At 29.9% G+C, this 23,911-nt stretch overlaps 3 protein-coding genes and 1 long non-coding RNA gene across 8 annotated transcripts; 3 read left to right on the plus strand and 1 right to left on the minus strand.

Moving 5' to 3' along the window:
• The first annotated feature begins 7,044 nt into the window (after positions 1-7,044).
• On the plus strand, positions 7,045-10,681 carry LOC108825569 (axial regulator YABBY 3). 5 transcript variants are annotated; one of them, XM_018598886.2, is made up of 8 exons: positions 7,045-7,245; positions 7,347-7,478; positions 7,565-7,732; positions 8,048-8,201; positions 8,802-8,853; positions 8,975-9,050; positions 10,210-10,287; positions 10,398-10,681. In XM_018598886.2, exons 2-8 carry the CDS (start codon positions 7,365-7,367, stop codon positions 10,407-10,409), a joined length of 654 nt encoding a protein of 217 aa, XP_018454388.1. In that variant the 5' UTR covers positions 7,045-7,245; positions 7,347-7,364; the 3' UTR covers positions 10,410-10,681. The 5 variants fall into 5 exon arrangements, with proteins under 5 accessions (XP_018454388.1, XP_018454385.1, XP_018454384.1 ...); XM_018598882.2 differs by having other exon boundaries at positions 7,053-7,245; positions 10,394-10,681; XM_018598884.2 differs by having other exon boundaries at positions 7,060-7,245; positions 8,805-8,853; positions 10,394-10,681.
• Positions 10,682-11,230: 549 nt separating this feature from the next.
• Positions 11,231-15,921, plus strand: LOC130500423 (uncharacterized). The gene is made up of 3 exons (XR_008939054.1): positions 11,231-11,377; positions 13,201-13,439; positions 14,050-15,921. It is a non-coding gene; the product is annotated as an uncharacterized LOC130500423 (long non-coding RNA).
• A 758-nt stretch (positions 15,922-16,679) lies between these two features.
• On the plus strand, positions 16,680-18,361 carry LOC108825571 (putative pentatricopeptide repeat-containing protein At5g65820). The gene is made up of 3 exons (XM_056995484.1): positions 16,680-17,214; positions 17,310-17,450; positions 17,732-18,361. Exons 1-3 carry the CDS (start codon positions 17,086-17,088, stop codon positions 17,849-17,851), a joined length of 390 nt encoding a protein of 129 aa, XP_056851464.1. The 5' UTR covers positions 16,680-17,085; the 3' UTR covers positions 17,852-18,361.
• A 1,058-nt stretch (positions 18,362-19,419) lies between these two features.
• On the minus strand, positions 19,420-23,546 carry LOC108825082 (homeobox-leucine zipper protein HAT5-like). Its single transcript, XM_018598423.2, has 6 exons — positions 23,260-23,546; positions 22,695-22,736; positions 22,446-22,600; positions 20,151-20,211; positions 19,908-20,029; positions 19,420-19,825 (listed from the first exon to the last, which is right to left on the minus strand). Exons 4-6 carry the CDS (start codon positions 20,185-20,187, stop codon positions 19,583-19,585), a joined length of 402 nt encoding a protein of 133 aa, XP_018453925.2. The 5' UTR covers positions 20,188-20,211; positions 22,446-22,600; positions 22,695-22,736; positions 23,260-23,546; the 3' UTR covers positions 19,420-19,582.
• Positions 23,547-23,911: the final 365 nt, after the last annotated feature.

The following is a 23,911-nucleotide window of genomic DNA, read 5'->3' on the forward strand; positions in this document are numbered from 1 at the left end:
TTATAAGTCGACAACAAAAAAACGTACAAGTTGATTATATATTTGGAATACTACCTGAACGAAATATAAATTTGTTAATTCATTATGTATATCTGTTTCGGTACAGGTCTTCAAAAGATATATGATGCCTGGTAAAACGAAAAACCCGTGGCACGGTGAAGAAGTGGCTAGAAACGGGAATGTTAATGAAACATAAAAGAGAAAGAGAGACATATACACGTGTATATATATATATATACTTAGATGTTGATTGTTTTCCAAAGTGTTTGTGTGAGAAATGACAGCTCTCTTTCTATCTCTCACCTATTGAGGTCAGGTCAGGCGGTGGAAAAGAAAGGAACATGAATTTAATTACTTATTTTGTAACCATTCTTGTAAAGAGTATCATCAGATAAATTTATATAACCTAAAAAATATGTAAGAAAACATAAAAGAAACAATGGAAGTACAAGAAGGCAAGAAATCAAAATTTGATCTCTGTCGCGGGTCGTGGCTGACAACCACACATGCCTAGCTCTGTGTACACATATATATGTGCTAATGTATGTGTTGTGAGCAAGGTAGGTTGAGATATGAATGGTCAAATCGGACATAATACAGTATATGTTCTTAAATAAGCCGATCTTCTTTTTGAACTTTTTGCTTTAAATTCCGCTGTTGATTTTAGGGTTGAGAAAATGTACGATTCGTTACTCACACATATCGATACGAACCGAAGAATCGGATTTATGTAACTCTATGAAACAAAAACAAATAGCAATAATCAATATCTTTAAGAAACAAAATAAATCACAAATATTAATACTTTTAAGAACATATATCTGATCCAATTTGTTATAAGCATATATTCCATATATCTAATCTATTAAAAGTGAAGTATAAATTTGAATTAACCCTGAATTTTTCTAAATAATTACAATTGAATGCCATTGATTTAAACACAATAGTTTTAGTAATAATTAAAAGCCCTTTCGTCAATTAACCAGCCCATTATGATTGACTTTCCCATTATTAACATGATTTATCTCATAACAAACAAAAATAACTCGGTTTACTATTTACTAGCCGGCAAAATTTTCCAATCTTTGCATAAATTGGTTTACAACTATTAATAAGCCAAGATTCTAAAATCAAGTGCACATAAAATTAATATTATTATTGTACATCATATTCCACTATCACCATTATCAAAGATTGGTTTTCATGCAATACACGTAATTCATACCAACCCTCATTTTATGTGTTTAGATATAAAAACATCAAACTATGAAATTTTACCAAAAGAAAAACATCAAATTGTGAAAGTGGATGTCCAATCAATGTATGGGTTCACAACTTCTAATAAACCAAAAGTGTAAAATGAAGTGCATCAAATTTACGGATCCAAATTTTATAATATACAAAAAATCATTAAAAATTCTCAAGCTGATATCATTAGACATATATATTATGAATGTTTGAAGTTTAATCAACATACTACATATAATCTTAATTAGCTCCACAAAATAATCCTAAAATCAAGCACATTCCATCTACACTTAGCTAAATCATTAACCAAAAAGATGTCATACTTGAGGAAGACAATATTTAAATGAAAAAACGATATATAATATTCTTTCCTATATATCTATCACATAAATAGAAATTTCATGATTGATATTTTCTTTGAAGTTCTATTTCCTTAAAAACTTTATATGAAGTACCTATTTATTAGAGCGTAAATCGTTTGTAAGATTCTTTTTTTGTTTGTAACACCGTTTGTAAGATTCTCAAACAACTAATATAATATGTATTAAACCACCTTATAGTCGAATTTGGAAAGTTGTTATTTTGTTTCTTTTTTTAAAAAAAATATTGATTATGAAATACTTGATTTCTATTAGTGAACTCAAGAATAACTCTAATCTAACTATTTAAAAAGAGAACTAACCAAATCTAAATAATTTTTAAAATATCATTATCAGTTTCAAGCAAAAAAAATCATTATCGGTTACTAATTATTCAATCTAAGTGCATTTCACGCCAAACTAAATATTTAGTATAGATCTCCTTCTGTATCTTCACACCCACACTAACAATATATATAGAATTCTCTCTTTTTTTAACACAAAATATATAGAATTCCTATATAGTTTAATTTTTACTCATATTCAGAAAAAAACAAAACTTACTTAGTAAAACAAGTATTACTCTTATGACTGGTCGTTTAGGCCCATCGAATTTGGTTCGGTTCATACAGATTTTCAAATTTTTGGTGTGATACTCATAAGTTCAATTCGGGTTTTACTAATTATTAGATCGAGTTTGGTTCAGTTCCTTCTGTGTTCGATTCGGATCGATTATAACCAATGTTTGAAATCGTCTTAAAATATTTTTAAAAACCTAAATTTTTTGAAAAAAGCTCAAAATATATATTTTCACTAATCTAATTAAAAATTAGTTAAATTACCTAAAATAACTAAAACTATTCAAAATAAAAAATAAAAAACTAAAAAATAAATTTAGAATAAAAATACATTTGTCCCGACGCACAAATCATACTCTTGAAATGTGGCTAAAACGATTGACGGTTCAAAAAAAAAATATAAACTATAAAATTATTGAGTTTAGAGATTTAATATTAAACAGTTAGTTAATATAGATAAATTTTAAAATATATATTATACCATTTTTGTAAAATAAAATATTTATTTATAAAAATAAAAATAAACACCCGCACGGGCGTGCGGGTCAAACACTAGTATTACTTTAAAAGTGATTTGTCAAATATCTTCTCTATGATCACTTTTATAAAAAATATGACATGACTACTAAAATTGATGACATGGATTATGGTTAAATATGACATATAAAAATACATTTAATGTTGATTTATATTTCTTGTAAACTTATTAAAATATATTACTCACACATTACATTTAATTGATTTACACTTTTTGATAATTTTTTTTAAAATATGGTAATAACCCATACATCATCATTAAAATAAATATATCAAATATGACATTACAAATTATGAAATATTATTTTATTATATTTTTTAATTATACACTACTTATTACTAAACTTTTCAAAACAATTCATCAAATGTTTTTAATTACAATTATTAATCATAAAATCATTAGTTTCTTTTAAATCTACAAATTTATAAATAATGTTTAGTTTTAATTTTCGATAATTAAATTTTTATATCAATTTTACACAAGTTTACTTAATATATTTAACCAAATTAAATATATTAAAATCCATATAAGATTATAATTTAAAATAAATAAAATTATTTTGTCTTAATTTTATTTTTAATTAAATTAAATCTATATTAAATATTGATAAGAAAATAATAAAATTTGCAGTATTAATAAAGTTTTATTTATAAATATAATTAAATTTTAAAAATTTATTACTGCACATGGTGCATGAAAACATCTCGTATATTTATAAATATCAAGAATTTGATATATATCTTATATAAATACTATATTTTATATAATTCTAAAAATGTTTATTATACTTATTACATTTATTATGTTAGTCAATAAAATTTAAAATTTAAATATTTTAATCATTTAGAATAAAATATTTTATTTTATAATTTTTATTCTTTTGTTTAATTTTTAATTTTAATTTTATTTGTACGTACCGAATCAGATATTTGATTAAAAACTAATTTTTTGAATATACGGATGACTGTGAATTAAATCAATTGTTTATTCAGAAGTAACAAATCAGATCACGAAAATATCTAAAAACTCTGGATATTTGATATGTAACCACCTAGATGATTTTGAGATTATTAATTTTATAATTAGTCAAGTTCGACGCCTTGTGTCTTCCTCGACTTTAATGTTCTGTGTCTTTATCTGTATTAATAGCGTAAGAGCACCATTTCACTTATAAAAAAAGAAATATTGATGTTTAAATTAGATAATTTATTTTATTTTTTTCTTAAATGACAATTGGATTATAACTGAATGAGAAATGGTGGAAAATCTAAATAATATGCAAATTTATATTGAAAGAGTGTATTAAAAGGGTGATTTTCCTTTTTGTTCTCATCCCGAAACAAACAAATAAAAATCAGTACAATATTTATCTGGACCTTACAGTAGATATTCTCATAAATGTAACATCGAAGACATGGAATTTACAGGTTATTCAGAATTCTGGTGGATCTTCAAAATACAAAAATAATTGAAAGTATATATACCATTAAGCCAAATTCAGACAGCACATCGTGATGTATAGCATTTTAGAAACAATAGGAGATACACAGTTAAATCTGGATATCAAGTATAACAAGTGTATCTGGACAGAGAAAGAATGCTACGAGAGTATGATCTTTTGGTATCTCCTCTCGAGGCTTTCTACCGGAAGGCTTACTGTCCACCTAAGATGAAACATTTCTTATGGTAACTAGTATCAGGATGTATAGCGGCTAAGACAAATTTAAGAGTAAGAAGAATACAAGGGGATACAATTTGTGCACGATGTGGAGCACCTGAGGAATCCATAAATCATATGGAAATGAGAGAAAATTTTATAAAGAACAAATTTACTCTTGAATAGTGTAAATGAACAGTATTACTTTATATATGGAGTATTAATGTTCACTTTTCTATATATATATGACATGAGACATAATATACCAATCAAAATGTTTTTTACTATATAAATAGCGTTTAGAAAAAATAGAATATCATTGAAAATGCTCTTAAAAAGTACTCTACATACATTTTATAAGAGACTATTTGAAATTTTTATTAAAAAATTGTTTTGATAACAATTTGCAAAGATTCAAAGAACTGTAACTTGTTTATTCAAACAATCCTCCATAAATTAATATTTTATTAATTAATAAATACTGTATAATAATGTGTTTTGTTTTCCAGAATATAATGAATTTCACTGGATTTTAATTAGACCAATGTAAAAAATAAAGAATCGATGAGAATAATAATAACTATTTAGACTCTTATGTAAAAATATGATTCTACAAATTAACAATTATATAGACTTAGGTATATATAACTAAGATAATATATTAGATTATAATTCTAGTGTTGATTTTTTGACAAAAAATTTAGTGTTGTTTTTATAGAAGTCTTACAAATCTGATAATTAATATATTTATAAATTAATAAATTTTCAAAAAAAAATTAGCAAAAAAAAATCAAAAAAATTTATAGAAGTTTTTTCTGTGTCTACTTTACTGGGTAATCGCCAGTCGGATTGCCATATATGTAAATAATGATAAAAAAACCAAAATCAAACTGATTTCAAAATATGTAAATGTTTTTAAGTTTAGTATGACCTAGTAATTACCACGGAATATGAATAATTACCACAAAATGGTGGTCCTGCACTATGGAATTTAGTGAAACCACACATGCACTTGCGGGTAAATTGATATAATGATGACAAAATGATATATACATAGGAATACAGATAGAGTGTGGTATAGAAAACAAAAAAAGGCATGGAATTGACGAGGATCGAGGGAAAGAGTGGTGTGGCAGAAGCGTTATTTAAGTGTGAAAACAACTGATGAATGAGCCTTTGCTTAATCACTTCCATGCACACGTCCCTTTCCTCTCCCTCTCTCTCCCACTTCATCGAACCTTGCGTCATTTTACAAAAAGAAAAACAATATGGTCTTCTAATTTAATTCAAACCATAACCAGTTTACATGTGTTCAAAAAAAAAAACCAGTTTACATTTCACTACCGATGTTCGTTTTTTACATTATCTTCTTCCTCGTAGCATTGAAATATGCATAGTAGAACCTCTATAAATTAATAATGTTAGAACATTAAAATTTTATTATTTATAAAAGTATTAACTTACAGAAATTTTCTTATTTAGATTTTTTATTTTAAAATATATTTATTTTAAATTAAAAAGAATATTTGATTTCAGTGCATAGAAATTAACTGTTATTTTATGAAATTTGACATTTATATTAACTATATTATATTATTTGGTGTATATAATATATCGCATAGAACTTAAATGTGGTTTTAGATATAACATTACTAAATCTCATCAAAAACATATTAAGTATTAGGAAAATATAAAGATAATTTTATTGTGAATATAAAACAATATAATAATAGATTGTTACCTAAAAAAATATTTTTACATATAACTTATTAATTTATAATTTTAATGGGACAACATATTTACATAGAATTTTTTTTAAAAAAATTTATCTTATTATTTTATCGATTTGTGTCAAATTTTGAACCGGTCCGAGTTGAGAACGGCAAAATTTATTAATTTATCAAAATTATTAATTTATGTAGTATTAATTTATAAAGGTTTTACTGTATAAGGACCTTGATATTATTGTTTTCCAAACTATTGAATTTGGATTTACAGCAAGTGCGTGTTAAAACAGAACATATTTAGTTTAAGAAAAACAAAACATATTTGACTAGCTATCTCTCAACTCTCTGTGTAATTGTGCTAAGGATTTTGCGGACACACTACTATAACACGCATTGTACTGCCCTGATATACTAGTACCAACCATGTGACAAAGCTTAACCAAATTCTACTTTATTAAGAATAATCAATCATGGATGTTCAATTCTGACTTGTGTTAGATTTATCTCCATTTTCAGCACTGTATGACATCCTAATAAACACTTATATATAATGCCATGGCAAAATCTTCTCTGTCACCACACTAATCCAAATTTAGGTTTTGTTCTTTCCGCTTACATGCGATTTAAATAGTTGATTAAAAAGGTGAGCATGTTTGTCGTATATGTATTATGTTTGATCCTGCATAAATCTTAAATAGCTACAACTTGATCAAAAACATTTATATATAGATAACAAACTATTTCAAGCACCACGAATTCTCTATTATTATTTTATCCTATTTTGAATGGAGACTTTGATCTGATTATTTATGTATATGTGCATGATTATGTAGCCGGTTTAATTAGTAGAAGGAAATGATTGATTGAGAAACGAAAAGAAAATACCGGTTCAAAGGGTAGTAAATGAGAATGCAGGTATGTAGCTTATCTCTACGATGGCCTCTTCATCACATGTTACCAAATTGTTTTGGTACAGTGTCTCTTCATATATACATAAATAGAAATCTCTCTCTCACCACATCTTCGTCTATATTCTCCACCGTTCTTTCCTTTCTCTCTCTGGAATTCAACTTCTGGAGAACTACTTAACATATATAAGGTGCTGTTCATCACCCAACACTAACACGATTGTCAAAAGGTGTGGGGGAAGCAGAATCTACTTCTATCTGATCGATCAGTCATACTTTTCAATCAAATCGATCACACCCTCTCTTACTCTTTTCTTTTTGTTTGAAAAAGGAAAAGCAAAAAGAGTCTATGTCGAGCATGTCGATGTCGTCCTCCTCAGCTCCAACTTATCCACCGGACCACATCTCATCTTCAGACCAGCTCTGTTACGTCCATTGCAGCTTCTGCGACACCGTCCTAGCTGTAAATTTGTATTCTTCTCTCGTCTATTTTTTTATATCAAGATTCCATTTATAGCTAGGGTTTCACATGAAAGAATATATTGGCAGGTAAGTGTTCCACCGAGTAGTTTGTTCAAGACCGTAACGGTGAGATGCGGCCACTGCTCAAATCTTTTGTCGGTGACTGTGAACATGAGAGCTCTTCTTCTTCCCTCCGTTTCAAACATTGGCCATTCGTATCTACCTTCTCCTTCTCCTCCTCCTCCCAATCTCTTGGTACATCAATTTATTTATCAAAATAAATTAGTTTTTGTTTTATTTTCATTTCAACATTAAAAAGTAGCATTTAGGGCTTTTCTGACTGATCCTCAAGAAACACAAATTTTTGAAACAGTCCAAAAGCGTTTAACAATTGGTTAGCACTTTATGTTAGATCTAACTTTTAGCCATGGTTCATGGTAAAGACAACAATAATGATTATATAGGGTTTCTTGGAAAAAAATATCATTGAGAGAAGTTTGGTTTGATGTGTCCATTGACTTATTCTTCTTTTCTGTTTCCTTTGTTTATTTTTCTTTTTGTTTATGTTAGGAGGAGATGCGAAACGGAGGACAGAATATAAACATGAACATGATGATGAACCACCAGCCAGCAGCTCACCATTCCAATGAGTCTTTCGTTATGGCCACTCGCAACGGAAGAGTCGATCTGCAGGAAATGCCTCGCCCACCACCAGCCAATAGACGTAACATCCCGTCTTCTTTATCTTTATTTCAGCATCTCGAAACCAAAGAAATAAACCCTAATTGACAAACAAAACCCTTTTCAATCAATTCCTATTTTTGCCTTCGTTAAATTTTCATTTCCCTTTCATAGATACAGTAGAGAAGCCCCAAAAGTAGAGTTTTTAGATTTTCACTAATTTGGATTATCAGAGAGTCTGATTATTGTTTCCTGGCTATGTGGTTTCTCGCATTTTTCACAGAAAACAATTTCTGAGCAAAAATTAATAACTTGTATATTAATCCCCCGGAAATCTAGGTATATCTGTAGAGCCAAATGTTATTTTTGGGAGTTAGATTCGTAAGAAAGATAATGATGAAGTGATGATGATAACGAGCAAAGTGAGAGTGAGAGGAAGAGAGAGAACAAGGCTGTAGAGACTAGAGAGATATATTATTATGTTGTTCAAACAAAAAAAAAGATATATATATATATATATATATTATTTTGAGACCTCTTAGATTTTTTGGGGTCAATAATTATTCTTTTTATTTTAAGAAAATAGAGTTCTAAAATTAAAAATTAAAAATTGAATATGTTCTGTTTGTTTGTTGTGGGAAAGCAGCCCCAGAGAAGCGACAAAGAGTACCATCTGCTTACAACCGATTCATCAAGTAACTTATTCTTCTTTGCTTAATATGGCTAAGTTGCCTAATTAATCATTTACTCATAATTAAGATTGAGAGGAGAGATGGATGTGATGTGACAGATCTATATGTATAAAAATTGTGACAGGGAGGAGATCCAACGTATAAAGGCAGGAAACCCTGATATCAGCCACAGAGAGGCCTTCAGTGCTGCTGCCAAAAATGTACATTTCTTTTTCCTCTTTAACAAATTCTCTCCATCTTTTATTTGTTTCGATTAAAGCTCATTTTTTAATTTATTATTACGAAATTTGGTATGTACATATACATGTTTAAGGAAATATATACTAATCGGTCGCTCAGGAATATATGTACATACTCCTTAGTTCCTAATTAGATGATATTTTAGGAAGATAATTTTATTTCAAATTAGATGAAGTTTTGAGACTTTTAAAGTAAAAACTAATAAAATACTATTGATTTATTGTGATTCTTTGTGTTTACTCTATAAGTAGCATTATTTTTTCTTTCTAATCAAGTGTTTTAAATATAAATAATATCTTTTTTAATCTGTGTGTTTTGTACAAAAACATCGTCTAATTAAGAACATAGGGAGTATTATATGTAGATTTAAATCAGATAAATTGACTGCTGTAGGTATCGTGGAGCTACATTAATTTGATTCTTCCGTTGCTTTAGAAAGAAGAAAGAAAAAATATAGTTGCCGTACATAATTCATGAGATATAAATCTTGTCCAGCATATATATGATATGTCTTGTCCAGCACTAGAGTAGCCTTAGGAATCAGGATCTAGTCTAGGGTTTCAGGAGAGGCCCCAAAACACATATATAGCCTTGTTAATATACGAATATTTCTGACCACTTTTTTATTGTACGTATACGAGAAATACTAATTATGCTTCACACATCAAAATCTTCGTTGTTGTTTTAGTCTGTGGTTTAATATAATCATATGGTCATTACTTTTCCAAAGCGGAATAAATATATGCTTTATACTCCGAATTACTTGTCGTTTTAGAGTAAAATTTTTGTTTCAAAATAAATGTCATTTTCGGTTTTCAATGCAAAATTTATTGATAATATTTTATATTATATTTTCTATTGATTGATATATAGTTAGATGTATTGATATTAGTGTTTTTATTTTGAAAATATATAAAATTAAATATTTTTTAAAATATGTGTATAAATTTAGAACAACAAGTAATATGAAACGGAATATAAGATAAGTAATAGACTTAAAAACTATTAATTAAGTTTATGTACAATTCAAACTATATCTGACTATTAGTCAAAAAAAACTACATCTGACAAAAGTCGTTCAGGTTTTAAATGTACATATATATCTGATGTGTGAAACAGTGGGCTCATTTTCCTCACATACACTTTGGTCTCATGCCTGATCATCCTCCTACCAAGAAGGCTAACGTGCGCCAGCAGGTTATTTACTATCTTTGGGTTTACATATGCTAAACAGGTTAATAAGTCATCACCCGTAATAATAAGTTTATAGTATGATTTCACGATTTTTTTCCTTTAAATGAAGGAAGGAGAGGAAGTGATGATGGGAAGAGAAGGGTTCTACGGCTCAGCTGCAAATGTTGGAGTGACCCATAACTAGCTATAGTTTCTTCTTTTTTCTTAATTAAGGTTTCTTCATGTTCCCAATAATCTTTTAATTTTCAGAATGTGGTTAATTTCAGCTCAAAAATTTAACTGATTATTATGGTTACGTTGACAATGATAATCTCGACCAGGAAAGACTTTTCTTGTTAGAAATTTGGGAACCAGTGTAAAATTTTCTGTTGGGAATGTATTTTCAATTGATTTACTTCCTCAGTTTTAAAATAAGTGTCACTTTAACATTTTCACGTAAATTAAGAAAATAACGGATATATATATATATATATAAATTGTAATTAATTACATATTTCTGACCAATATTATTTAAGATAAATAAAATTATCATAAAATCAATGTAATTTGTAATTAATTTTCAGCTGAAAACAAATATAATTTGCACTGAAATTATAGAGTGATATTTTTGTGTAACAAAAAAATGTTAGAATGACATAAAACAGAAAGAGTATAAGATAAGCCGTGTATGTAACTATTTAACAGAAGTAGAGAGTAGACAGCAGCTAATAGGCTTGGCCACTAACTAGTGATAATGTTTTTTAGTCAAGATATTATATTCAGAGTTGATAGTATGGTTTTCTCATTTCATTAGTTTATGATTTCATATTCAAAGTTGTATATATTGCAATTGGAAGAAAGAAAAGATTCATGAAAGAATTTTAAAAACATTGGGCTTCAGGAAGCCCATATAAAAATCCATTCAGAGTGACTTAACTTTTTATCTTGGTCAACTTGACGCAGCATAGAGAAAAAAGAGTTCCACACTTATATTTGATCGCAAGAAATCACATGGAGGTTGAGGTTTCTCAGAATCTATCTATGCTAGTAAAATGGAGTATTTGAGGTTTCCGAGAACGTCTATATCACCATAAAATTCTTCTTCCGAAAGAAGGTACGTAGCATTACAAAACAAAAAAACAAAAAAAAATATTAAGTATTAAATGTAAATAAATAAAAATAAATAATATTCTTTTCGTTTCGAATTAATCCATATTTTATACTTTTCACACTTATTAATAAAACACATTAATTTTTAATATCAAATGTATAGTTTTTGTGATTAATCTTTTCCAATAACTTTCAACCAATCAAAATTTAATAAATATAAATAATTTTCTTGAAATCTACAATTTATCATTATTATCTATTAAAAATTGCATTGAAAAGATAAAAAATACTTCTTTTTGAAACAATTTGTTTTTCTAAAACTTGAATTAAATTGAAACGGAGGGAGTATACAATACAAGAAATAGAAATATTAAACTAAATATTTATCATAATATTATCATTTCATAAGTAAATATACAATATAAAAAATAGAATAACTAAATATACAATATAAAAAATAAACAATAAGTAAATATACAATATAAGAAAAAATAAATAATAAGTAAATATACAATATAAGAAAAATAAATAATAAGTAAATATACAATATAAAAATATAAATATTACATCAAATATAGAAGTAATACTATCATCTGATATAAAAGACAAAAATAGAATAAATAAATATACAATATAAGAAAAAATATACAATATAAGAAATGAATAAATTTACATAATATTTTATCTAAGTTTCCTATTTAGTATAAATAAATTAATATAATTATATAAATTTTCAAACACATTATAATAAAAATATTAAAACATTTTAATTCTGTAAATTAAAATTTGTTAAAAGATATATAACACGATTTAATAGCTTGGATCAAAACCTAATTTCACTTTTATACTTTGAAAGAGCCTTACATATGTTTAGGATTATTAGCATACAAAGAAACCTGTCAACAGTAGGGAAAGAAGTTCAGGACCCGTACGGTTTCTACTTCCATGCATCACTACTCTGTCATGCATCCATTTCAAGTGGCTATCCAAACTTGTCTAGTAGAATTATGAAAATCCACAATAGCTAACCACACTATTGGATTTGCCAGTTCCCATCAATAGATTTTGAAGTTACAGTTGATTGGCGGATTTAGAATGCAACTTTATATTTGAAGTTTAATGAACCCTATAATTGAGATTTCAGGGTGATTTTCTCGATGGACTTTAAAAAGACTTTGAAAGTTTTATATTTTACATTATAGTCCTTAGTTTAGAAAAAAATCAAATAAAAGCATAAAATGTTTAAAGTCTAAAGTTATCATTTTTTTAAACTACTAAAATTATACAACAAAATATTAGAAACAATATTCATTAATAAACTATTACATTCTATTACTTAAAAACACATTATTCATTATTGTTATTATTCCATAATTCTCTCATATATGGTCAATTAGTGCATTTTGAAGCGATAAATAATATTCTTTATTTTTTATTTGTAGATTACGAGTTAATTTTTTTTGAAACTGAGTATCTTCATTTATTGACATTTCAACTTGTAGCACTGGCACCACTCTTGCATCTCCAATCGGTACATTGATGTCCCGTTCGTCCAATTATCATGTCATGGACTATAATGCATATTGTCATTATATCATGCAATATTTCTTTTTTCCAAAAGCGACATGGTCATTTTATGATAGCAAATTTGGATTGCTGAACACCAATACAACATTTTTCGACATGTTTCTTGTTTTGCTGCAAACAATTTTTTCTTTGGATCTTAAGGATCACTTATATTTTGAACAATAATAGACCATTTCGGATAAATTCCATCAGCTAGATAATAACCCATATTATATTTTTGCTCTTGAATAATATAATTAGATGTAGGAAAGTGATGAAGAATAAGAAACCGAAGCTGAACCAGAGGCCAACCAGATGAACCACTCAACCAACTCGAGAACCAACCAAGACGTATGTAACTCAAAGTGGCATCTCACCAACCAGGAAAATTTCGACATGAAACCAATTTACATGGATTCTACACTCAACAATGTTTCCAAGACAAGTTGAATCATCCTCAAACATTCTCACCAGAAAGTTATGGATTTTACAAACTGAAGGTTTTCCAGCCCATCTATCTACAAGTAAATGTTTTTAAAAGAAGATTTCGGCCTAGACCAAGGCTATTTATAGAATTAAAGAAAGATCTCTTATATTTCCAAAAAAATCCCAATATGAGGAGACTTCTTAGAATATGGTAATATTCTTACATCATTATTAACATATATATATATATATATATTCAAATATGACATTACAAATTTAGAAATATTATTAAATTCTATTTTTATTATAATGAAATTTTACTACTTAAATTTTCAAAAATTTACATATTTTTTAAATATGAATTTTAATCCTAAAATTATTATTTTCTTTTATATATCTACAAAATTTATAAATAATTTTTAGTTTTAATTTTAGATAATTGTAAAAAAGTTTATATCAATTTTTGCTAATTTTATGCAAGTTTATTTGATATATTTAACCAAAATAAATAAATTTTAAAAATATCTAATATTATAATTTTAAATATATACATACATATATATATATATACATTCTTAAATCAATTTTTTTAATATTGGTAAAAATAAAATATTTACAAAATTAATAAATTTTATTTTTAAAAATATTTTAAATTTTAAAAATTTATTACTGCACATTGTGCAGGAAATCACCTAGTTGCTATGGAAATATGGAGTTATGATCAATTTTCCTAAACCAGCCAAACCAGTTATGCAGTTGCCTGATTTGGAGTCTCACCGGTTCAATCTTAGTCAAATTAAACAATGACAACCTGGAGAGGTTTTTGGGAATCTGGAAAGTAGATCCAATTATCCCGGAGATGAGAAATGTTCTTACCATGCACCAGCATCCACCAGATTGTTCAGAATCAACGAAAACCATATTTACTATTTTGGAGTCAAAAGCCATCAATACTCAGCAGCTCTTTTCCCATCAAGACTGGCACTATTTCTACCAATATTTCTGCAGTAAAAAAGTTCTTAAGATGCTTACCTACAGCCTTAAAATGTCCAGATACAAAGCCATCATCTCAGTCTTTGAATCAAGTCATATAAATCATGAAATCTCTTAACAACTAGTTTTTTCGATTTTCCTTATTTGTCTGCTCCTTTCTTGTTCTTAAGTTACTTAGAAACGTGTAATGGGATTGTATGGGAAGTTATGTTGGTTAGTTAAAGCTGTTGAATCTAAGTTTGATAGATACCGAGATTATACATTTTTTTTTGCCATTTATTATTATTATTTATGAAAAGACCTAAAGCTCAGAACATACAAAACCCAGTACACAGAAACTGAGTCTACACTAAGGGGTCCAAACAATGGCCCGAAAAGAAAACGAACCCAACACTAGCCCATAACGAAACAATCCTAAACAGATGAGCGCGTCGCACGAACGCGTAACAAGACACGCGTTAACACCATGATCCCCAAAAGACAAGCGTTTGAACCTCAACCAGACAAGGTACACGCGTCATGCCTCCGCCGCGTCGTCACCGCCAAGGATTTCAACACCGGAGAAAGCCGTCCGTCGCTTCCCCGGGACACCGAAACACCGTCGGAAACATGATTCCGACCCCTTCAATTCCGCCTCTTCGCCTGGACTTGTATCAACGGGGAGCTTCATCGGCCTGTCCTGAGATCTCCTCTCAAGCCACCGAAGTCATCATCCTCACCCTAACGTTTCCTTTCCTAGAGAGAGCCCATCGATCCGTTGATTTCTCCTCCTGAAAGCGAAGCCGTACTCACCATCGGGACATAACCGGAGCATCGAAAAAATCCAACCACATCCGCCGTCGAGATCGGACCATAACGACGCGGAGAAACCGAAGCCGGACGTTCGCCTTAGTATATGGGCGCAGCGCCGGAGTCAAAAGCCGACCGTCCACCGTGGAAGAGGTGTAACGCCGGAAGCCGAGGGAAAAACTAAGCAAACGAGAGCGAAAACAAAAGGAAAAAAAGAAAAAGCTAGTCTAAGACCGGACAGACTGTGGCTAAGAGAGCCTCGCCGTCGGCCGGAAAGCGGAACTCAGATCTTTCGCCTCTAGAGAGAAGTTGGAGGAGCGATTCAAGGAGAGAGAGAGATTAGATACTGAGGTTATACATAAACTCAATGGTGGGTTATTTGGACGACGTTTTATTGATCAACCGGATGACGAATTACGAGAAAGTGATTAAAAAGTAAGTGAAAATGAAAAAAATCCGGCGAGAATAAAGAATGAAAGATAAGCTCTACTTTTAACTACTGATATACTCTCTAATTTTTAATATCCTTCTCTAAGTTCTTTCCTCCTTATTTTATATTTGAGTTCCTTCTACTCTCAATTTGGTTTGGCCTAATTGGTTGAGCCGAGTTAGGCCAAGTTGTCTTCCATTTACCTTGTTGAGAATAACCGAATTTTGTATTTGATGGGTTTTGTTGAAGGGTGTAATCCTTCTCCAACAAAAATTCACATCCAATCTAATTCAAAAGTCCAAAATATCAGGAGTAATATACCAAATTTTAGTTTTCTTAGAGCATGATTATCCATGTCCCTATTGTTTTGGTCCTTAGTGTTTTTTATTATTATTTCTAGCTTAGGACAATGTTAAGGACTTTTAATGAAAATCTACTATATTAATTTAGAGTCTTAAAATTTATCTACTATTTAGAAGTTATCATTTAAATTTGGACCTTCTCTAGAATAGTAGGTGTTTGGCTACCTAAATCTGTTTGGTTCCTTGAATATATCAACATGACTAACAACTTAATTTAAACTAACATAAATACACATTATAAATGGTTTAACTAATGGGCTTTGGAAAATTATTAAAATTGTGTTGTTTTACAAATAAAGGGCCATACGATTATGTAAACCAATTTACATTAGGCCTTATAAATATTGGGTTTTAACCAACTAACATTGCATTTTAAACTTAAAAATAAAAGATTATATAATATATCCACAAACAATATTACAATAAAAATACATTATTTTATGTGGAATTAAAGTTTATTTGATTTTTTCGTTTTTTCGGTAACAATTAAAAGCATTATCTAAATATTTTACCTATAAATTTTGAATCTCACACATATTAACGTTTATATACAGTATAAACTCTTTGAATTAATACTCTATAAATTAATATACACTAATTTTTTTATAAATATTATAATTTTATAGTTCCAACATTGAATTTTTGGTTCAATTATTATATCGATAAATTAATAACCTCTATAAATTAAAAAATTATAGTCTTGGTATAGTCCCAACATTATTAATTTACAAAAGGTTTCACTGTACAAGTTTTAATTTAAAAATGTGTATATTTTAAAACCAAAAACAATATTATTCAAAAACAATAGGGAAATTACCTATAATACCACTTTCAAGGTACCACTTTTCAATTATACATTAACCAACTATACCACTTGATTTTTAATAGCAAAATGACCACTATGTCCCTAATTAATTAAATCTAAAACCACCGACGAAATCACATTTGACGAAGAGAAGAGTACGACTTCATCTTCTTCCTTGCAGTCACCAAGCTTCATCTGCGACCATGGCCGTTCTGTGTCTCTGAGCTCGGGTTGTGTCCTCCGTTCATCCGCCCTAACCTCTGCTGCTTCCATCTCGCGCCATCTCCTCAAGTCCAAGCCGTATCGTCATTCCGAGAGCTCACATCGAGCAGTACAGATTGATGACAAAAATCATAAGCAAGATGCAGCGGTTCGGAGCCGTTTGGAGTATAATCGAGGAGATGAGGAAGGAGAATTCTCACCTGATCGAGCCAGAGCTGTTCGCCGTTCTCGTCGCCGAAGGCGTCGAGGTGTGTTATACATTGTATCGATTAGGTGATCTTCTTGATTTAGATTCGGAATTGAGATTTTTAATGTCTTTGGTGGTTGTGATGGTGTGTGATAGATAACATATGTAAGTGCGATTAAGCTGATCCACGAGAAGACTAAGTTTCGTCTGCACTCTCACGATGTGCCGTACGGATCCGGCAGTGGTCAGCAATCTGTCACTGGTTTTCCAGGCGTCGTTGATTCAACCAGCTACTGGGTACTTCCTTTGTTCCTTTACAACTATACAGAAGATCGTTTTAGTTTTTTGTGTCTTTTGATAGAAATTAGAACAACACATTAACTTGCAATTTCATATCTGAAGTTATGGTTTAACGAAGTCATGAAATAAAGAGGCTTTATGGACAGTGTTATGTGCTATGTTCAAGGAAGTTGAGAGTTGTACTCTCCAAGTAACTTTTACTTAAAAGAGAAACATATGATTTTTGTGACGCTTTAGTGGTTTGTATCTAAGTTTGCTTCTGATTCTTTTCATCTCAGGATTCATATTCAGGCATAAACTTATGGAGCGGTTGGGTATCAAGATTTCGTTTATTTCCTAAGTTGTATGTACACTGGGCGGTTAAAGCCATTTCCTTTGGAGGTTTCAACTTGTGTTGACTCTGTTTGTGCTCATGATTCTTGTCGACCTGCTATTGATTTCATCGTTGAGTTGATGTTTGCTTCATCCATTCTACAAGTGCCTGGGCTTGTTTCATCTTTTCAGGTGTGTAAATGAAGTTTTCTCTTTGTCTTCTTGATTCAGAGATTGTTTAATTTTAACAGTTTATGTTGTGTGTTTGCAGCGGAGGCTTTGTAACTTTGTGGAGAAGTAAAAGCCATGAAAATGTTTGATCTGATCATCTGGTGTATCTTTATAAAGACATATAAATCTCTTGTAATAAGTGTTTCTTCACGAAACTAGTATTTTCTGAGTTTTATAAAGGTTTATCAGGGGTTGTAAGTTATATAATCTCTTCATGAAACTACTATATATGAGTTTTATAGAGGTTTATAAGGGGTTATAAGTTATATAATCTCTTCTTGAAACTAGTATATCTGGGTTTTATAAAGGTTTATAATGGGTTATAAGTTATATAATATCTTATAAAACTAGTATATCTGAGTTTTATAAGGGTTTTAAGGGGTTATAAGTTATATAATCTCTTCATAATATTAGTATTTTCTGAGTTTTATATAGGTTTATCAGGGTTTATATGTTATGTAATCTCTTCATGAAATTAGTATATCTGAGTTTTATAAGGGTTTATAAGGGATTATAAGTTATATAATCTCTTCATGAAACTAGTTTATCTGAGTTTTATAACGGTTTTTAAGAGGTTATAAGTTATATAATTTCTTCATAAAACTAGTATTTTCTGAGTTTTATAAAGGTTTATCAGGGGTTATAAGTTATGTAATCTCTTCATGAAACTAGTATATCTGAGTTTTATAAAGGTACTCTTTAAAATAGTATTTGTAATATATAAAGCCTTATAAAAGACTAAGAATCATTTATAGTGACTTTATAAGTATTTATAAATTATACCCCATTATAAATAATTTATAATTTATTATAAATAAAGGGTTAATAAATAATTTATAAACGTGGCAGATTCTAAGGCACATGCGGACAACAAGCAAGGCTCCACCGCTTCAGAAATTTTACATACCTTTATAAATTATTTTATAATCCTTTATAATGGTGTATAAACTTTATAATTTATTGTTATAAACCCTAATAAATTATTATACAAATCATTATAAATTGTTTATAAGGTTTTCTAAATGGTTATAGACTCTTTTAGTTGATTTATAAACCTATACAAATTTTATAATAACCCTTATAAATTGAATATAAGTTTTCATAAATTTTTTATAAACTCTTATCAATAGTATACATACCCCTTATAAATTATTTATAAACTTTCATAACTTTCTTATAAACATATATAAATGGTATATAGATTTTATAACTTGTTTTATATGCCTATTAATGGTTTATTTAATCTTACAAATAATTTTACATATCCTTATAAATTGTTTGATATTTGTGTATAAACTTTATAAATTATTTTGATAAACCCTTATAAATTATTTATATACTCTTATAAACCCTTATAAGTTATTATACAAACCATTATAAATTGTTTTATAAGGCTTTTTCAATGGTTATATACTCTTTTAGTTGATTTCTAAACCTACATAACTCTAATAATACAATGGAGAAGCTCTCTTGAAAATTGAAAACAAATTGATTTATAAACTCTTATAATTTTTTGTATAAACACCATATGAATTAATTTATGAACTTTTATAAATAAAGGGGAGTTAATTATGATCAGTAATGTTTTAATATGATCTGAGGAGATGGTTGTCCTTGAGGATGGAGTCGTAGTTAGAGAGGAGTTGGTCATAAGAGGACTTTAGGAGATTGAAGTCTCTCTCGAGCTGCTTGGTTTTCCAACGAGCATGCCGGTTTTGAAACCAGATGGAAACTTGCCTAGGCTGAAGACCAAGCATCTTGGCAAGCTGAGTCTTGCGCTCTGGCTCCAGCTTGTTCTCTGTCTCGAAGCTTTTCTCCAGTAGAGGTACCTTTGAAATCATCAATAATAATTTTTCAATTAAGAATACTCTTTCTCAACTACCAGATACATAAAAACAGAAAACTAAAAACCTGTTCATGAGTAAGGTTGTCCGGTGTTTGCTCGTCATAATAGTCGTAGTCATAGAGAAGATCGTCAGGGGAGCAATAGAAAGGTCTTCTCTTTGATGATTCCTCCATGTTCATCATCGATCCTGCTCCATTCCAAATCAGAGACCAAAGTTAATACTAACTTCTTGGCATGTATTTAAATTTCATATACAAAAGCCAAAAGTCAAAGTTCAATAATGAGTGAAAAACAGAGAAAATAATAACCTTGGACGATTGGATTGAGATTACCGACGAACAACATGATTTGGATTCCATCAAAATCATGCTACACAAAATCGAAATCAAAACCACTTGAATCATTCCCAATTATAGAAACAAAAACCAAATTCTCTTCAAATCAGGAAGAATCAAGCACCTGAAACACTAAGAAGTTACGAGAACTTCTAAACCCTTATATCATATAAGTTATATGTGGTTTATAAAATCTTATAAATTATTTGTAAATTCTTATAAACGATTTTATATACTCTTATTGGCATAAAAACATAAATTGGCACAGTTTAAAAAAGGCCAAATTGAAACAGAGGTCAACATTTTTTTGGGCAACAGAACAAAGGTCAACATAAGAAAATAAAAACGTAATGAAAGCGGTGAGATGAGACACACGTCAAGGAGATAAGCCTTGCTTGGAACACGTCAATCAACACTTGTTTGCTTCTGAAGATACGGCGAGCTCCGACTTCCACAACTCCTTCAATCTCTTCTAAATTTTTAATCTTCAAACTTCAAATACTAATTAAAATTGATCTATAAACAATATAAAAGATGTGGGATCATTACAACAATGTTCGTGCTTTCATATTCCCAAACCTTAATACTATGTTTGTTAATATTTTTAGTAATGGTCTAAACATAAACATCTCAACACTGCAAGTAATAGACACTACATCTCAACACTAGAAGTAATAGACACTACTACTCTATTGCTAAATCGTTCTTCTTTATAAAGACTTATAAATCGTCGAGTTGTACTTTTAACAATATCCAGAAATCCAGATTTATAAGAGATTATAATTCTGTAAAAAATGCAGTGTTCGTTATTCCAAAATCTTAATCTCAACACTGCAAGTAATATACACTACATCTCAACACTAGAAGTAATAGACACTACTCCTCTATTGCTAAATCGTTCTTCTTTATAAAGACTTATTAACCGTCGAGTTGTATTTTTAACAATATCCAGAAATCCAGATTTATAAGGGATTATAATTCTGTAAAAAATGTGGTGTTCGCTATTCCAAAATCTTAATCTCAACACTGCAAGTAATATACACTACATCTCAACACTAGAAGTAATAGACACTACTCCTCTATTGCTAAATCGTTATTCTTTATAAAAACTTATTAATCGTCGAGTTGTACTTTTTAACAATATCCAGAAATACAGATTTATAAGGGATTATAATTTTGTAAAAAATGCAGTGTTCGTTATTCCAAAATCTTAATCTCAACACTACAAGTAATAGACACTACATCTCAACACTAGAAGTAATATACACTACTCCTCTATTGCTAAATCGTTCTTATTTATAAAGACTTATAAATCGTCGAGTTGTACTTTTAACAATATCAAGAAATTCAGATTTTTAAGGGATTATAATTCTGTAAAAAGTGCAGTGCTAGCTATTCCAAAATCTTAATCTCAACTTGAACTCCAAATCAACCTTGTTTGCCTTTTGGATAAAAGCAAATGTTTACTAATGTTCGTTGTTTCAGATTTCGTTCAGAAATACAAAAAATCGAAAGGAGATATACGCATACCAGCTGGGAAACTTGAACAGGAGAAGGATTCGACATCTGATCCACGGTGTGTGAGAGAGGGACGAGATGACGATTGCGTGAGAGAGAGAATCCGTGTGTTAGCTCATCGGAGATCTCAACGGAACGATGACGATGACTTTTGATGACGACGACTACGACGATTCGATGACGACGACGACGATGACTTTTGATGACGACGACGGATTCGGAGGAGAGAAACGATGGTCTCGACAGGGAGAAGAAGGTAGCAACGGAGAGAGGTAATATGTTAGAGATAGGGTAGGGTTAATTTAGTCTTTTTCACACTACTAAAAAGTGTATTTGTGAAAATGTCCCTCAAATAGTGGTAAACTTGAATTGTGGTACTACACAAAGTGTAGTTATGAAATTTCCCCAAAACTATATATATAAAAAATTATTGTTTTTTATAATTTGTATATTCTAATCTCGATAACAATTAGAAAGGTTTGTTTAAATAATATCCGCCCTTGAAAAGGGCGGGTCAGTATCTAGTTATGATTATTGGTGGGACTTAGGGTCAATTCATTTGTTGAAATAGGTGAAATTCATTTGTTGAAGAAGGTGAAATTTGTGAAGAAGCAGAACTTGTATGACAAGTAATAAAGAGACCTTTACAAATTTATGTTGTGATACTAAGAATCAGTTTTCCCAGTTGTACCACAAAAGGAATACTCTTTGTGATGTGTGTTCTTGATTTGGTTTCTTTTGAAGACTCACCTTGGCGGAAGCATCGGCTCTCGACTGGTTCAGTTCAACCAAAAGTCTTGGCTTTGCTCACAGCATCTTGTCCAAGAGCGGAACCTTTGGCCAAAACAGTAGTCATCACATCTTGAGCTTTGCCAACATATGCTCTACTGGTTACCATCCGAGTACTGCAGTTATCATCCCACAACAAGGTTATTGATTTCTACTACTTTTACTTGTATCAAAAGGGGAAGAAGGTTAGAGAAGAAGAATATTATTAACCTGGCGTATTGGTGTTGGGGGAATTGTATTCTCTACCACTTGCTGCAAGAACAGAGATTAAGATATCATTCAAAGCAAACAAACACACACTTGAGGGTGATAAACAGGTTTTACACAAGCAATCACATTCTTTATACAAAAAAAACACACAATGTTAACAAACAACTACACAAACAAAAGAAGCAGAGCAAAATAAAAAAAACATACCACCAACAACTTTAGTTAGACCAAGTACTATACTCTTACTCACTGCAACATAGACAAACCGAGACCATGAGCCATCAAAACCAAGTAACAACTCGTCATGTACTCTGCTCACTACAACATAGGAAGCGAGACCATGAGCCATCAAAGCTTTTACACAAGCTAACACACATAAACTTCAGACCAAAACTCCCTATAGAAACACTCTGTTGAAAAGAAAAAATATATATAAAGTCACAAGCTTTGGAAGCAATTCAATATCAATCCATATTCCGAGGATACAATTCATTCTACTGACAACGAGGAATTCTATAAATCTCCCATAAAACCAAAAGCCAGGAGAAGAAGTTGAGAAGCCTACACATAAGCTTCAGGCTAAAAGCTCTTTTACACGACTCGATTAAGAACTGGTAGCAGCAGACATCTCGTTCAGACTCAGAGCTCTGTACAATCGTCGACGCAATCACTGGATTGAATGTTAACCTTCCTCCTCCCCTCCATCGAACCACCTCTCTATATCCTTAGCCTTCCTCAACAACTCCTCAGAGTGATCAAGATGCGATCAAGGTGGAGAGGTTTGGTGAGGGAGACGATGATGAACCAGAGAGAGTAACAACAAGAAGAGAGAAACGACGAAACGAATGCACCTCTCCTCTGTCCTCTCAAACGCTTACACGTGTCCAACAAGAGACGCCTCATTTTGTCCCTAATTAACATACGTCCTTCGCTTATTATGTGTTTTTTATTTATTTTAAAATCAAAATTGCTTTAAGAAACGCGTGAAGGACGACGATAATGATGGTCTTAAAGAAGTTTGTTAACGATACTTCTTATATTTCAAAAAGATATATATTTTAGATTTTTCATATATATTAATAAAAATAATAAAATTTTATTGTAAATGCATTATTTTATGAATAAAAATTTTCCATAACTTTTATTCAATATAAATCCAATAAACAACATTAACTTTTTGAAATTTACAATCTTTTATTAAATTATACTTTGAAGAA

This window comes from Raphanus sativus, chromosome 9 (assembly GCF_000801105.2).
Source record: "Raphanus sativus cultivar WK10039 chromosome 9, ASM80110v3, whole genome shotgun sequence".
In the NCBI taxonomy this organism is placed as follows: Eukaryota; Viridiplantae; Streptophyta; class Magnoliopsida; order Brassicales; family Brassicaceae; genus Raphanus; species Raphanus sativus.